A 17,060-nucleotide genomic window follows, 5' to 3' on the forward strand; every position below is an offset into this window, starting at 1 on the left:
TTAATGTATTTATAAATGACCTAGAGATGGGAATAACTAGTGAGGTAATTAAATTCGCCGATGACACAAAATTATTCAGGGTCGTCAAGTCGCAGGAGGAATGTGAACGATTACAGGAGGACCTTGCGAGACTGGGAGAATGGGCGTGCAAGTGGCAGATGAAGTTCAATGTTGACAAGTGCAAAGTGATGCATGTGGGTAAGAGGAACCCGAATTATAGCTACGTCTTGCAAGGTTCCGCGTTAGGAGTTACGGATCAAGAAAGGGATCTGGGTGTCGTCGTCGATGATACGCTGAAACCTTCTGCTCAGTGTGCTGCTGCGGCTAGGAAAGCGAATAGAATGTTGGGTGTTATTAGGAAGGGTATGGAGTCCAGGTGTGCGGATGTTATAATGCCGTTGTATCGCTCCATGGTGCGACCGCACCTGGAGTATTGTGTTCAGTACTGGTCTCCGTATCTCAAAAAAGATATAGTAGAATTGGAAAAGGTACAGCGAAGGGCGACGAAAATGATAGTGGGGATGGGACGACTTTCCTATGAAGAGAGGCTGAGAAGGCTAGGGCTTTTCAGCTTGGAGAAGAGACGGCTGAGGGGAGATATGATAGAAGTGTATAAAATAATGAGTGGAATGGATCGGGTGGATGTGAAGCGACTGTTCACGCTATCCAAAAATACTAGGACTAGAGGGCATGAGTTGAAGCTACAGTGTGGTAAATTTAAAACGAATCGGAGAAAATTTTTCTTCACCCAACGTGTAATTAGACTCTGGAATTCGTTGCCGGAGAACGTGGTACGGGCGGTTAGCTTGACGGAGTTTAAAAAGGGGTTAGATAGATTCCTAAAGGACAAGTCCATAGACCGCTATTAAATGGACTTGGAAAAATTCCGCATTTTTAGGTATAACTTGTCTGGAATGTTTTTACGTTTGGGGAGCGTGCCAGGTGCCCTTGACCTGGATTGGCCACTGTCGGTGACAGGATGCTGGGCTAGATGGACCTTTGGTCTTTCCCAGTATGGCACTACTTATGTACTTATGTACTTATGGCTAGAGCATTGACCCTCTGGACCCAGCACCCAGTAGGTAGGGCAGCAACATATTATGGATCATATGCATCAGTAAATAGGAAGTTTGTAAGAGCTAATATGAATTTAGCAAATAAGCTTTCAACGTGAAGTACTAATAGTAAGGCATTCCACAGAGTAAGCCCAATTACACTAAATATATAAGAGCGATTAAAGTCATAGCAAATGGTGTAAAGGGAGGGAACAATATTCAGATTTACTCATTTTGAGCTGAGTAGTCTGGTTGGGGAGTATGGAATTAAAAGATGAGATACAGGGGATTATTAAAAGAGTAAACCTTATATACGAGCATGAGAACTTTAAAGGTAACCAGTGTTCAGTCTTAAGGAGGGAAGTGGTCAAATCTTTTGGAGTCAGTTATAAACTTGATGGCTGTATTTTGAACAAGCTATAGACATCGAATATCTTCTTGTCTAATTCCATGAATTAAGGCAGTAATCCATATGGGTAATTACGAAGTAATGAACGAGAACATGGAGAACAGTTTGGTCCAGCAGATGGCAGATCAAATAGATCTGTTTGAGTTTATAGAAGCAGTCTTTAGTGATGTTTGCGATCTGGGGTCTGAAGGTCATGGCTTCATTGAGTGTGACTCCCAGGACTTTCACCATTTATGGTTGACCCTGACAGAGTGACTGATATTATGGGAATAGGACCTCCCCAATGACTATTGAAGAGTTTTCTCAGGGTTGAGTTTGAGTTTGTTAAGTTGTAGCCTTCAGTCAAGGCTATGATTCAGGTTATGGATCTCCTCTTTAACAGTACAGTTTATGCTGGCTAAAATTTGGATGTCATCTGCATAGATGAAAGGTGTCATACCTAGTGATTGAATAAAGGTTAGAAGTGGGGATAGAAATATGTTAAAGAGGGTAGGGGCCAAGATTGATCCCTGAGGAATTTCACATGGGAGGGAGTAAGAACAAGACGTGGAGGGCAGCCAGCTGACAAACATGAGTCCTATCTGAGAGTTATGATTGAAACCAGTCAAAGGCTGTGTTCCTGAGGCCTGTATCATGCAACCTGTCCATAAGAAGGTTATGATCCACTAGATTAAAAGCCGCAGAGAGGACTAAGGATATTAGTAGAGGAGTCCAATCCTGATCTAGCGCTTGGTAATTCCAAATAGGGCTGTTTCAGTTCTATGCGATTTTCGAAAGCCTGTTTGGTTGGGGTGTAAGGTATTAGTTTTGCCTAAGTAGTCCTCAGCTGGTTTAGTACAATGCTTTCATTGACTTTAGAAATGTAGTTGGAGGCAAGGGATAAAACAAGTTTAGGTCTTTCACATTGGGATGAATATATGCAAGTTTCCATTATGCTGGAACCATTCCTCATTCTAGTCTTAGATATATCGTGAGATGTAAGTAATAGATGAGAGTTTTTTGAAACTGGCCTATGAAGTAGGATGGAATGGGATCTTGTGGGTCTGTTGTGGCTTTGACTGTTTTCAAAGCTTCCAAAACAGTCGAGATTGTGGGAATATTGAATGTTCCCATCTGACTACTCAGAAAGGAGTCCAACTATAGTTGATCCTAGTTGCAGTACCTTGGTTGGGAAATTTGATCGAATTGAGGTAACCACCTTTTCAAAGAATCTAACTAATTCTTCTGCTGAGGGCACCTGATCATGGGATGGCTGTGTGGCTGGTGATAGTGTGTTTCAAGAGCTGGTATATCTTGCAAATTTGGGGGGGCCTTTGCTATTGTGGTAAAATAATGATTCTTTTTTGCATTTTGAATATCAATTTTATAGTGTCTAGCTTGAGATTTTATATTTATTTAAGAGTGGAGAAGTATTTTGCCTATGTCAGAGATGTTGTGTATGTCTGAGGTGACGTTTCAGTAAGTGTAGGTCAGAGCTAAACCAGGTATCCTTATGGTGTTTGGGTTTTGTATTTGAGTGGGTCTGCAGTGGGGCTGACTGATGTCTAGAACTTATAATCAGTTAGCCCCACTGCAGACCCATTCAAATACAAAACTCAGACACCATAAGGATATGTGGTGTTTCAGAGTTCCAGAGATTGGCTTGGTCTTCTAGGGATAGAGATTAAAACTTAGTAGGGCTCAGAGCTTATTCTCCAGCAGAAGAATCCTTGGTGAGGTTCTTGGGATCACGATAGTAAGTTAAGGTAGGAGGTAGGGGAAGGTTGGTTTGTTGATGAGAAATGTTGAAGGTGATAAGATAGTGGTCTGTCCATGAAAGAGAGAGAGGACAGGAAGTTTGTATATGTATAGTGTTAGGTACAGAAGAAAGAATAATATCCAAGGTATGTCCAGCCTGATGAGTAGGGCATTGAACATGTTGTTGAAGAGAGAGATCCTATAGAAGATTGATAAAATCCAGTGAGGAAGGGGCAAGTGAGTTATCAATATGGATATTCAGATTCCCTAGGAGAATTGGAGAAGTAGCAAACAGACAATATTTGGTAAAGGTATTTTGAAGAATTAGAAATGAAGCAGCTGAGAGTGGGGGTGGCAAGAAAAGGAGAAGGAAATCAAGTGGAATGGGGGAGGATGTAAGTTGAAATTGGAGCATCTAGAGTGGAATGATCGATGGGGTGGTCCTGGGATAAATGGAAATTATAGAAGAATAGATGACTGCTATCCATTGCCCCTTCTAGAGGGGCCTAGCTCGATGTATGGTCTGATATCCAGGTGGGGTTGCCTGCGTCAAGTGAGAGAGATCAGTGTCTGTTAGCCAAGATTCAGTGAGACAGAGAATGGCTTGCTGGTTAAGGTGGAGTCCATCCTTTCAGAATAGGCTGCCTCATCCCAAAATGTTGCCTAGTTCCTAACAAATCTAAATCCCTCATCCCTATATCATTGTCTCCATCATGCAGTGAAACTCCAGAGATCTTAACTGCCTCTTGGGTCCTGCGCATGGAACAGGGAGCATTTCTAAAAATGCTATCCTGCAGGATTTGGATTTCAACTTTCTACCTAAGAGCCTAAATTTGGCTTCCAGAACCTTTCTCCCACATTTTCCTATGTTGTTGGTACCCACATGTAGCAAGATAGCCGGCTCCTCCTCAGTACTATTTAGAATCTTAGCTAGGCAATGCATGAGGTCTGCCACCTTCGCACCTGACAGGCAAGTGACGAAGCGATCCTCAAGTCCACCAGCTACCCAGCTCCTATATACCTAATGATCAAATCACCAACTAAAATGGCTGTCCAGAAGCCCCTGGAGAGACATCCTCAGTGTAAATGTAAGGAAGCTTGCATCAGCAAAAATAGTTTTGATACTGTTTTACTCAGTGTATAGTGGCATTGCAGTGTCCTTGTGCAGACCCACTGTGCTTCCTATCTATAATATAGTTAATGTTTTTATATGTGTATCTGCATCCTATAAAAACTCATTGTATCACAAAATGATGTGCTGACCTGGGTTTTAACTGCTCATTCTGGCAGTGAGTAGGTTTCAGTATTCATTTTTCAACAACTATCAAGATCCAAAAAAATAAAGCATGGTAGGGCCTTTTTTTAAATTCAATATACCCTCTTATTTCAGTAAGTGTAATTTTAATATTTAACTGGGTTTTTTTCAGGAGTCTAATGATTTCTCACAATACCAGTTGAAAGGCCTGCTAAAGAAAAACAGCCTTAATATGCACATACAAAATGTACAGAGAGAGATGAATGAGCAGTACTCTGAAGAGGTGCAAACACAGTACAAGCACAAAGGTTGCTTCCTGAAAGATGTGGAAACCAGGAGGCTTGTCTCTGAAGAGGCCTCCCATTATATTCTAATAAAAGGTATTCTAAGTGCTATTTCCTCAGCATTTTCTTAATCTTTAACAATGCTATATAGACAGTACCATGAGGGTATTAGGTTGCCATTCAAGAGAGCTTACTTAGTGGGAGGGTTGTTGGGGTTTTTTGCTTCATATTTTGTGTTTCTTTCATTCTTATTGTTGAGTTCATAGAGTTTGGGTAAAATAGGGACCTTTTACTAAGTGGCGGTAAGTACTAACTTGTGCTTATAAATCTGCCATTCCACTCCACAGTGCTAGAGAGAGGACAAGGTACTAGGAAAAGGATATGTAACATCATATATTTTTTCATGGAGTTGAATGCTAGTGAAGGATGAGTGACCATAGCTGGTGATTTAGATTCCAAAAAGGAATTCAAGTGGTCTGGATTTTAAAAAAAAAAGATATTTTTTTAAACAGAATTAAGCTTGACAACACACTTGCATGGATAATTAATCCAAAAAAGAGCTCCTAACTGCTGATTAATGTTTTCCGATTGCAATTTTTAAAAAACCACGAAAGATGTTACATAATAAGATAATACATGGAAATTTTAAAGCTGTTTTAACATTTTGTTTTTGTTTGTGAAGGAGTTAAAACAAAGAAGGCTGATGCAGAGGAAATGTCATCTGTATCTCCTCCTTCCAGACTGCTTGGGGATTCCAAATGTACTGAAAATCTGAGCAAAAGTAATGTGGATGGAAATCTACCTTCAGTTGAGAGAGACAGCAAAGTGGACACAGCCCCTCCTTCTCCCAGAACTGTGTTTGCTATCCAGGAAGCTTTGCTGGGGAACAGCTCCGAAGAAGATGCAGAGGAAATGCCATCTATATCTCCTCCTTCCAGATTGCTTGGGGATTCCAAATGTACTGAAAATCTCAGCAAAACTAATGTGGATGGAAAGCTACCTTCAATTGAGAGAGGCAGCAAAGTGGACTCAGCCCCTCCTTCTCCCAGAACTGTGCTTGCTATTCAGGAAGCTTTGCTGGGGAACAGCTCCGAAGAGGAGGCAGAGGGGAAAAAAATGACACACTCTGTAAATGTGGACAGTCCCTACCCTCTGTCTGATGAAGTTCATGGTCATGTGTCACCCCAGATTCTGCAAGACATTCAACAACCCTTGAATGAGAATAATGAAAATGATAGCTGTAACATTAAAACAGTAGTTATTAGTGAAGGAGCAGAAGCAGATAGTTCAAGGAAGGCAATGCTTCTTGTTAACAGCTCAGATGAGGATGAAGAGACTCAGGAAATCAAATGTGGACAAGAACCCCAGCCCTGTCTTCTTTCGTCAGATAGACATTTTACACAAATTGTTGAAGAATGTTCAAAAGACGCTGCATTAGAAAAGATTATTGTCCCCAGTGAAGAATATAGAACACAAGGTACAAATTCACCAGCAATAGGAAGAGGAGATGTGGACAGTACACAATGCTACCATTCAGGCAATGATGGGAGCAGTTTATCAGATAACATTATTAGTGAAGCCCTAACAGATGCAAGCAACGTGAGCAAACCAGTAGCTTCCCTCACATATACTCCTCCTTTGGGCAGCACTTGCATAGAAACTAATATGTATACCAGAAATGGAGAATCTAAGTGTGTGCCGAAAGCAAATCAACAGACCAGAAGAGAGCCATTAAAGCCATATCATCTGTTTCCAGAAGGACCAGAAGTCAGTAAAATAGCAGTGAAGGATGAGTCCAGTAGTGATTCAGATGGTATGTATGATAAGTAGTAGTAGTAGTAGTATATTTCCTACAGTTGTCTGCATTCTTTAGTTCATATGCCAGTTCCATTCTCTTTTTTATATTACTTACAAGAGACAATAGATTGTTTCATTGATTGTATGAATTGGGCATGAACCATTTGCTACCCTTCTCATTAAGGCACATATTTTTTCTGTTGGGATCAATGGCTTGTTAATGTGTTCCTTTACCTCTTTATGGCTCACATAATGTTTGATCTTTAAGTATGCATAAAAATCATGATAAAATGGAGGAAGAGTAAGTTTCAATCAAAACAGCAACAAAAAATATAAAGGGATGACATAGAAAAGGACTGCAAAGTGGAAAACTGAAACACTAAGCCAAACAAATGTATAAATGGAAATCATTCATTCAAGATTAAAAACAACTTGGCAAAGGCCATGTTTTAGCTAAATTCCTGCATAAGGAGTAAAATACTCCAATAGATAAAAGTTTGTGTGTGAAAATCACACCAAAGAATGTTTCAAATGTGTGTAATAGCAACAAGCAAAGATGAATTAAAAATACAGTGGAAAACCCATTCATTCGCCCAAAGCACAGCCATATCAATAAATATTAATTTTGAAAACTTGCCTTTTTGTTGTAGATTATATATATAATCATTGGGTCCCAGATAGTTATTCAGACACTATTATATAATAATCTGTATAGAAATAAGAATCATAGATTATAGTTATCAGTGGAGATTATATCATAAGTGGTATAAGAAATGCTAAAAAAAAAACCCAATATAGATATATAAAGCAAAAGGTAAATTAAATTAACTGATATATCATTGGATTTTCCGAAACATTACAAATGCTGATTAAGGCATTGGAAGTTTTATGTCGGTTATCAGGCCTTAAAATCAGCCTTGTCCAAGCCTAGTCCTCAAAGGCTGCAAGCAGGCTAGCTTTTCAGGGTATCCCTAATGAATATGCATATGAGAGACTTGAATACAATGTTTGTGCCCTCGAGGACGGAACTTAGACAAAAGTGTTTGTAAGAAGGAGCAAATTATTTCAGAAAAGACAGATGTGAAGGCCCATTTAAAATAGAACATTGAGATGGGAGCTTGATCCCAAGTGGTAGTATCACGAGACTCCTGCTAGGTGTGACCAATGCCATTTTGAACCTTGTGCCAGAAGAGAGGGGACAACTGGGGATTGCTTCTGCCCCCACTAGACACCAGGAAGATCTCCAGTTAAGACATGGGAGATGCCTTTGAAAGGGGGGTGGGTTTGTGGGACACTGCTTTCTTTGTGGCCCTTATACATTTATATTTTGTGTGACTGTGCCTTAAACAGCCAAAAGAATGTTGTATTGGTGTCTCTGTGCACTACACCATCATTTATAGTAAACAAATTGATTCTCCTTATTTTATTGACATATTATTTGGCATGAAAAACAGAAGACACTCTATCCACCTATGTTGATCTATTTAAATTGCAAATTAAAGGGAAAATAATGTAAATATTTAAAACATTGTGTACCTTTCTTTTTGTTGTAGGGAAGGTAACTAGTTTAAAACTGTGAAATGAGAAAGAGGAAAATTAGATTCATAAAATACTCCATGATCGTGAAGATCAACAAAGGCTTATGTGGAGACTTAAAGTAGTTGGGTTGCCTGTTTCTATTCAGTTAGGCAAAATAATAATACAAAAAACTGAATTTTGGAATAAAATATAAAATAGCATACATTAGATTTTAGCAAAAGAAAAAGAATGAACACTGCCCCATGTACTGATAAAATTATATGGAGAAGGTAAAAAAAAATTCATTTACAAAGACCTTTTTATTATTATTATTATTATTATTAATATAAGTGGCAGCACGCAACATTTTAATTGGTGGATTTTGTAGTCTGTACATGTAAGTGCTACCACTTACACATGGTGGATTCAGTTAGGAAATATATGTGTATACTGAACAAACCATATGCAGAACACGTCCCCTTCAAATCTGTGCACGTTATGGGTATACATATTTTGTTAGTGCCGCCAAACAAATGCTGGGAGGTGATAATCTGCAGACAAGCAAAACGGCAAAACATGGAGCACACCTGCAGATGTTAAAGTAAAGAGTTTATTAAACCACTTACCAAATGTGGTTACATTTTGCCCAAAAAGGCTGCATCGGGAGTACAGCTGTAGTGCAGACATATAAATTAATTTAAAAGATACACATAAATATTAAATAATATCAAAAATAATTCCAATATAATATACAGATAAAATTAAATAAAACATAAAATACAAGTGCAGTCATAAAGTGTAAAATAGATAAAACAACCACAACTGTGTGGCATGCAAAAGAACAAGCCACATCAATAGGTATACTGATGCATATATTGACTATAATTACAACAAAGCAAGATAGTGTGAAGTACAAGCATGAATACAGACAGAGTGAATCATATACGGTTCTCAGGCTTATCTTTATAGACAAGCAAAAAGTGGCACAAAAAAGGGCACGTACCTAAAGGGGAACTAGAATAAACTTTCTCCTAATAGAAAAATCCTTTCCAAAACAGCCTAAAAATAAAAAGTTTAAAAGAACTCTTTAACTTTAGGAGACATAATTAGGTTAAAAGCGAGTAAAAAATACTAAGGGCCCTGTTTACTAAGCCACACTGTAGGTACGCAAACCTTTTAGCGTGTGCTAAAAATTAGCACACGCTAATGCTAGAGACATCCATAGATATATAATGGGTGTCTCTATCATTTGTACGTTCTAAAAAGGTAGCGTGCCTACAGTGCGGCTTAGTAAACAGGACCCTAACAGTTTGTTGGCTCATGAATACAGCATACTCTCTTCAGAGCAGCAGCACTTCTACTCCACAGGCAGAAATGAAAAATCTGCCATGCTGTGGAATAGTAGTAACTTATATGTTTCCTGCTGAGGTGCAAAGTCACAATGCAAAGATCCTTATAAACTTAGGGACCCTTTTACGAAGTGGCAGTAAGCCCAACGCGGGTTTACCGCTTGCTTAAAGGGAAGTACCGTCGTTCTACAGCAGCAGCCTGGCGGTAGTTCCCTCCCCCAGTGAGCGCCATTTCTGGTGCTGCAAAAATGTTTGCATTTTTGTAACGCCGGTTTGTACCCGGTGGTAATCACTGCCTGGTTAGCATGGGAGCCCTTATCGCCACTTCAATGGATGGCAGTAAGTGCTCCCTCCCGAAATGGCTGTACGGCAAGTACTTGCCGCACAACCATTTCTTTAAGAAAAGGGAAACCTGTCTTTTATCTGCTGTGGTTAAAGAGGGCCTTGGTGCATGTCAAAAACACGCGCCAACACCAGCACATGCCTCCTTTTGCCGCAGCTTTATAAAAGGACCACTTACAAACCAATATCACAAAGAAATAGATTCTCAGAAGAAATGTGAAAAATTGCTATTTTTGTCAAAGCTGGAAAAAATGCCTAAAAAATGCTAAAAAGGTTTTAAAACCTTATGCATTCCAGTGGCCATCTTGTATGCATTCCAGTGATACAAGTGACATCATTGGAACCAGGAAGTGCTGTGAGATTACACTGTGGGTAATCTCATAATAATGAAGAATTCAGAAAGATGTGATGATTTAAGGTTAATTGTATTATATAAAACTAGTAAAAAAGGCCCGTTTCTGTGAGCAATGAAACGGGCGCTAGCAAGGTTTTCCTGCGGCAGTGTCGTGAGGTGTTTGGAGGGCAGCGTCGGGAGGGTGCAGGTGGGTAGTTTTTTTGTGGAGGGCGGCAGCTTCGGGGTCCCGGCGGATCAGGTGTTCGGACGGCACTCCTCCCCCTGCGTAGTGGTGTTTATCGCTGTGCGTAGGAGGGGGGGGTGTAGGCCCTGCGTAGGTCGCTGTTTCTGGCTGTGCGTCGGGGGGGGAGCGTCGGAGGGCGGTGGAACTGCCGATTGGCTGAGTGTCATAGCCCCGCCCTCCACGTCATCACGTTGTGACGCGAGGGCGGGGCAGACACTCATGGGATCTTGCAACTACAAATTTACATTTAGAATGTTGGGGTTGTGAATTATGTGTGGATGGGGCGTGGCTGAGGGTGGGTCTATGAGTGAGAGTGAGTGGTGATGACAGCCTAGAAGACTACAGGGCTTCAGTGTTTCCCTGCCACACAGTGAGGTTCAGAACGTTGGAGGTGAGAATTATTTATATAGATAAATCCACACTGGAGATGTAGAGACATTGATAGACTGCTACTGCAGGCAGAACAAAGGTTCAGATATAAATATGATACTGTTACACCAAAAGGCTTGAATCAAATCTTTCTGTATTTTTGTAGTCACCAAATAGGACACTGGTAGTGACCACACATTTAATTATTTTATGCAATTTCTGTAGTTTTATACATTTTTGTACCATAATCTTTTTATCATTCTTTCTATCCCTATTAATTGATGTTTTAGTAATAAAATAAATGAGGCTGTTGTTTATAATTTTAGTGCAGAGTGTTTGTATTTATTAATGCATTTATTTGTGTGGTCATTCGTCATCATTTTTATTCAGATTTCTGGCGTTTCTAACCCTTTTTGAGCGATTCCTGGGCTTCCACATCGTCATTATGACATTTTTTATGGTATACAGCACTTCCTGGTTCCAGTGACGCCATTTGCGTTATTGGAACACATCCAAGATGGCTGCTGGAACACATAAGATTTTAAAATGTTTTTAAAGCTTTTAGTCATTTTTTCCAGCACTTTTTGACAGAAAATAGTGATTTCGGGTCAGCAGACCTAGCTGTATCCAGTTGTATCAGCGGTTTTGAGTTTCTAAAAAGATAGATGCAATTTGATATTTTAGATCTTTTTCATTGACATTTTTTTCATATAAATGCTTTTTAAGGTTTTTAACCTTCCACCACTTGGTAGGGATCCAAGATGGCCGCTTGAACCGGTTGCACGTCTCCACGTTTGGATAATTCCTGCAATGCCCAAACGACGAGGGAAATCAGCTGGAGCGGCTCCCCCAAGCCGACTTACCTCTACGTTAGTGGGACCTATAGATTCCTTTTTGAGGGGACGTGATGTGCCTGGAGGATCGGTGAGCGGCGGATTGGCGGCGAGGACGGCAAGTGGAGAGCCAGAAACGCTGCCCCTGCTAGATGTGACCTTAAGCCCCGATCAACGAGCTCCTCCCCCGCAGCCCCAGAGTGTTTCCTCTCCAGTTATGGCGTCGTCTCTGAAGCTGCCAAAATCGGGTGCTGCTGAAGGAACGTCGGGAGCTGGGGAAAACCCACTGGAGAGAAGTAGACTTGAGGGAGTTAACCCTCGAGTTCCCCTGGAGGAAATAAGCCAAGCTGCTGGAGGGACGATGACTGAGATAGTGAATTCAGCAGGGAAAGAGTTGTTTACTGCAGGTACACAGAAACAAGGTATGGTTTCCTTATCCTTTTTAGAAGCCAAACCAACAGAGATAACCCTGGAAAGTTTGTGGGCTTTGATTGCTAATTTGGGGAAGGTTTTATGCCCTCAAATTCAAGACTTAGAATCCCGTGTTAAACACTTGGAACAAGCTGCTGAACTTGTGGAGTCTGATAAGAAAGAATCCTTTGAAAAAGTGAAAACTTTGTCAACTCAGGTAGGGCAAGTACAAGAACTACAGATTATGACAATAAAGGATATTTCTATTTTGAAAAGAAAAATGGAAAATTTGGAGAATGTACAAAAATCAAATAATTTGAGACTTTTACATTTTCCGAGGGCGATTACTGTTTCACCAAGAGAAATGTTTAATAGATACTTGAAGGAAATCTTGGGATTTACGGATGATACCTTACCACCTTTGACTCAAATTTACTACTTGCCCAGAAAGGAAGTTAATGATTCAGATCAACAACAAACGGAACAACCATTGGATGTCTCAGCACTTTTAGAGACTCCGACTATAGATTTGACAACATCAGCAACTTTATTAATAACTCTGGCATTGTCTATGGATAAAATGTTAATTATGAAAAAAAATTTTCAAAGAAGAGAGAGAGAATTTCAGGGATTCAAAGTCTGTATATTTCCAGATGTTTCTAAAGACACCCAAAAAAAACGTAGGCAATTTCTTTTATTAAAACCAGGGGTGCTCAAGTTGGGGGCAACTTTTTTCTTACGATATCCTTGTAAGTGTATTGTATACCATCAAGCGGTTAAATATGTGTTTTTTGAATCAGTCCAACTTTCTGAATTCATTACAGCCAGAACTCCTTAAAGGTTAGCTCTGAATAGGATTATAGACACAGACAATAGACCGGTTTAATTTCCTTTTGTATTTACCTGAGTTAATTCTCCAATTTTGTTAATCTTGGATCCACAAAGCGTGGACTTGAGTGTACTCAGTCAAGTACTTGTTTCTTTATATTTGCTACTAAAATATTACTGATGAAGGTACCTTTTCTTGTTTCAAATATGTATGTTATAAATATTTGAAATGAATAAATATATTTAAACATAAGTGCTTTTTAAGTAGAACGTCTTACATTTTTCTGAGAATCCATATCTTTGTAATAGATTATTCTTGGTTTGTAAGTTTTTAAGAATCTTTGCATTGTGACCTTTCACCTCAGCAGGAGACATATAAACTAGTATTATTCCACAGCATGGCAGAGTCTTCATTTCTGCCTGTGGAGTACACGTGCTGCTGCTCTGAAGAGAGAGTGCTGTTTTTGTGAGTCAACAAACTGTTAGTATTTTTAGAGTTCTTATAAACTTTTTATTTTTAGGCTGTTTTGGATCCAATTTTACTATTAGGTTAAAGTTTGTTCTAGTTCCTCTTTAGGTATGTGTCCTTTTTGGTGCCACTTTTGCTTTTCTATAAAGATAAGCCTGAGAACCGTATATGATTCATGCTGTCTGTATTCATGCAATGATGCATGCACTTTACACTAGCTTGCTTTGTTGTAATTATAGTCAATTTATACACTATCATTACACCTATTCATGTGACTTGTTCTTTTGCATGCCACATAGTTGTGGTTGTTTTATTTATTTTACATTTTATTACTGCACTGTTACATTATTTGTGTTTTATGTTTTATTTAATTTTATTTGTATGCTGAAATTATTTTTGATATGATTTAATATTTATTTGTATGTGATTAGACTACAGCTGTACCCCTGATGCAGCCTTTATGGGCGAAACGTGGCCACGACAGGAAGGTGTTTTAATAAATCGTCTACTTCTACTCCTACTGGTCTGCGCCATGTTTTGCTGCCTCATAAAAGACTAATCAAAAAATTACCGTATTTTTCGGACTATAAGACGCACTTTTTTCCCCCAAAATTTGGGAGGAAAATGGGGGGTGCGTCTTATAGTCCGAAGGTAGCGTTTTTGGATCGCCGTCCCGTACTTACGCGATGCCATGTTCCGTGGTGGTCTAGTGACGTCGGGGCAGGAAAGAGCCCCCTCTTTCCTGCCCATCGCGCTGCTCTCCGTGCTCCTCACTGCTTTCTGAGGAGCACGGAGAGCAGCGCGATGGGCAGGAAAGAGGGGGCTCTTTCCTGCCCCGACGTCACTAGACCACCACGGAACATGGCATTGTGTAAGTACGGGACGGCGATCCAAAACTCGGACAAGACGCACCGGAGCACCTAGGTTTTAGAGGAGGGAAAAAGGAAAAAAAAATTTTTCCTATTTCCCTCCTCTAAAACCTAGGTGCGTCTTATGGTCCGGTGCGTCTTATAGTCCGAAAAATACGGTAATGGGTCAGTATGCAACTGCTGAGTCAGTGTTTTTTTTTTTTTAAACGCTGGCTACAATAGTAAAAATATATCTGGATATTCACTGCTAGCCATTGTCCAAATAGTGTGTACTGAATATCTAGTTAAGGCGGTCTGCTTCATTTCTTATCTGGATAGTGGCACTATTCAGTCTACCAGCCAGATAATTTAGGACAGCTTTTTATCATCAGCACTTACCAGAATAGCAGGTGATGTTATCCAGAAGAGTGCGTTTTAGAATATTGACTTGTTTAAATTCATGGGATGTAAAGCAGGATGTTGTAATAGACTGATATCCAGTTCAAGGACAGCAAACAGAGCATAGGACTAGGTCAGTTATCCAAATGAAAAAAGGTCAGTGGGTAAGTGCCCCCAAGATCTGTTCAGGCATTTTCATAAATGGTTTAAAAAAAAAAAAAAAAAAAGGGACAAGTGTGATGATAGAATTTAGAGATAGCACAAATGTATTCAAAGTCATTAAGGATCCTTTAATAAGCTATTCTAGGCGCTAACTTGCACCTAATGCAGAAAATGATGGATTACCACAAGACATGCTCAAGCATCTTGCAGTAACTTTGCAGTTTGCATGAGGTTGCTTGTTAGGGGTGGAGAGCTGGTATTTTGCGCTGACCAGTTAGCTCATCTACATTACCGCATTCTAACTGGTTAGCGCACAGATAACACAGGAGCCCTTACCGCCTACAAAATAGGTGGCAGTAAATGCTTTCGCACTAATTTTTTTAAATGGGCGCACACTAATGATAATATTTAGCACATGACCATTAATGCAAAAAAAAGTAAATCGGGCCTTTTACAGCCACGGTAAAAATGGTCTTAGTGTGCAGAAAAGACCATGCGAAGATATATTTTTACCGTAGCTTAGTAAAAAGACCCCTACAATAGCAGAGCACCATGGGAAATGTTCTGTCTAATTTTTAATGGACTGCACATTTTCTTTCATGTAATTTGTTTGTAAGCAGAATTCAGGTTTGTGCGCTGCAAGCCAAGTGTGCCTCAACAAGTATAGTGTAAACAACAATATTGAGGTTTCAAAAGTGTTATTTAAGTATTGATTTTGATGAAATTAACTGTGCATTTGAGCTATTTTTATAATATTACTAGTATAAAAGGCCCGTTTCTGACACAAATGAAACGGGCGCTAGCAAGGCTTTCCTCGGAGTGTGTATGTTTGAGAGAGTGTGTGTGAGAGTGACTGTGTGAGAGAGGGAGATTGAATGTGCGAGTGTGTGTGTGACGGAGAGAGAGTGAGTGTGGGTGCGAGTGTGTGTGCAAGAATGAGAGTGTGTGCGAGTGCGTATGTGAGCCACAGTGAGTGTGAGAGAGTGTGTTTCACACAGATACAGTGTGTGTGAGAGAGAGTGTGTGTGAGACAGAGTGTGAGAGTATGTGTGTGATACACAGACTCTCTGTGAGACTGAGAGAGTGTATGAGATCGAGAGAGTGTTCGACAGTGACTGTGTGACACATAGAGAGTGAATGTGATACAGTGTGAGACATAGAGTGTGTGAGAGACAGTGTGTGAGTGACAGAAAGACACTGACAGAGAGAGAGGGAGGGAGTGTGTGTGTGAGTGACAGAGATACCCCCTTCCCTCTCCGGTCTCAGGACTCCCTCTCCAGTCTCAGGACCCCCTCCCTCTCTCCCCCTTCCCCCCTCCTCTCTCAGGTCTCTGGACCCCCCTCCCCTCTGGTCTCAGGACCCCCTCACCCCCTGGGGGGGGTACTGCTGAACTGGGAGGGGGTGGAGCTGCCGAGAGGGGGGGCATCCTTCCAGTGTCTCCCCTCTTTCTCTCCCCATCCTTCCAATGTCTCTTTCTTTCTGCATCCTTCCATCAAGTGTCTCCTCGTTCTCCCTACCCTTCCATCCAGCGTCTTCCCTCTTTCTCTCCCCATCTTTCCACCCATCTACCCTCTCTCCTGATCCTTCCATCTAATGTCTCTCTCCCCCTCCTTCTATCCAGTATCTCTCTATCTCTCTACCCTTTTCTGTTCAGTGTCCCTTCTCTCTCCACATCCTTCCAGTTTCTCCACTTTCTCTCTCCACATCCATTCATCTATCTCTCCCTTTATCTCCCCATCCTTCCATCGTGTCTTTCTCTCCCCATCCTTCCATCTGTTTTCCCTCTTTCGCTCCCCATCCTTCCATCCATCTACCCCCCTCTCTCGATTCTTCCATCCAGACTTGTCTCTCTCTATATCCCCTTCTTTCCATCCAGGCCCACCAGGCCCCGCTCACCCCTCCACCCCCCCACCCCCTGAGGTCACCACCGCTCCCCCCCTCCACCCCACCAGGTCGCCGCCACCGCCGCTCCCCCCCTCCTCCGTCCACCCAACCACTTTACCTCCAGGCCCGCCCACCCAACAGACCTGCCAACACGTGGCGCAAGCTCCCATTTCCGGCCACTGCTGCTTCTCCTGTTGAGCAGCGGCTGCTACAAAATCAAAAACAGCTGTTTTTAAAAAGCAAGCGCGGCACCGTAGGCAGCCATCAGGCATTGGCTGTCGGTTCTGCAGCCGCTCCTCTCACCTCTCACGTCACTGCACTCCTCCGGGGTTCTGCTCCAGGGGCAGTGACGTGAGAGGCGAGAGGAGCAGGGGCATGTCGGCACCGTACTGAAGGCGGGACTGGGGCGTGCTTAAGAGATGGGCGTCCTCGGCTGATAATGGAAAAAAGAAGGGCGCCCCTGACGAGCATTTGGCCGACTTTACTTGGTCCAATTTTTTTCACGACCAAGCCTTGAAAAGGTGCCTGAACTG

The 17,060-nt window shown here is 41.2% G+C and overlaps 1 protein-coding gene across 2 annotated transcripts in view; it reads left to right on the forward strand.

Moving 5' to 3' along the window:
• ERCC5 (ERCC excision repair 5, endonuclease) overlaps positions 1-17,060 on the forward strand; it is a 141,425-nt gene that overhangs the window by 72,157 nt on the left and 52,208 nt on the right. For both annotated transcript variants that reach the window (XM_030201331.1, XM_030201332.1), the window contains 2 exons: positions 4,629-4,836; positions 5,423-6,553. In XM_030201331.1, coding sequence (XP_030057191.1) covers positions 4,629-4,836; positions 5,423-6,553 — 1,339 coding nt within the window. The remainder of the gene's footprint in view (positions 1-4,628; positions 4,837-5,422; positions 6,554-17,060) is intronic.

Source organism: Microcaecilia unicolor, chromosome 4, assembly GCF_901765095.1.
Source record: "Microcaecilia unicolor chromosome 4, aMicUni1.1, whole genome shotgun sequence".
In the NCBI taxonomy this organism is placed as follows: domain Eukaryota; kingdom Metazoa; phylum Chordata; class Amphibia; order Gymnophiona; family Siphonopidae; genus Microcaecilia; species Microcaecilia unicolor.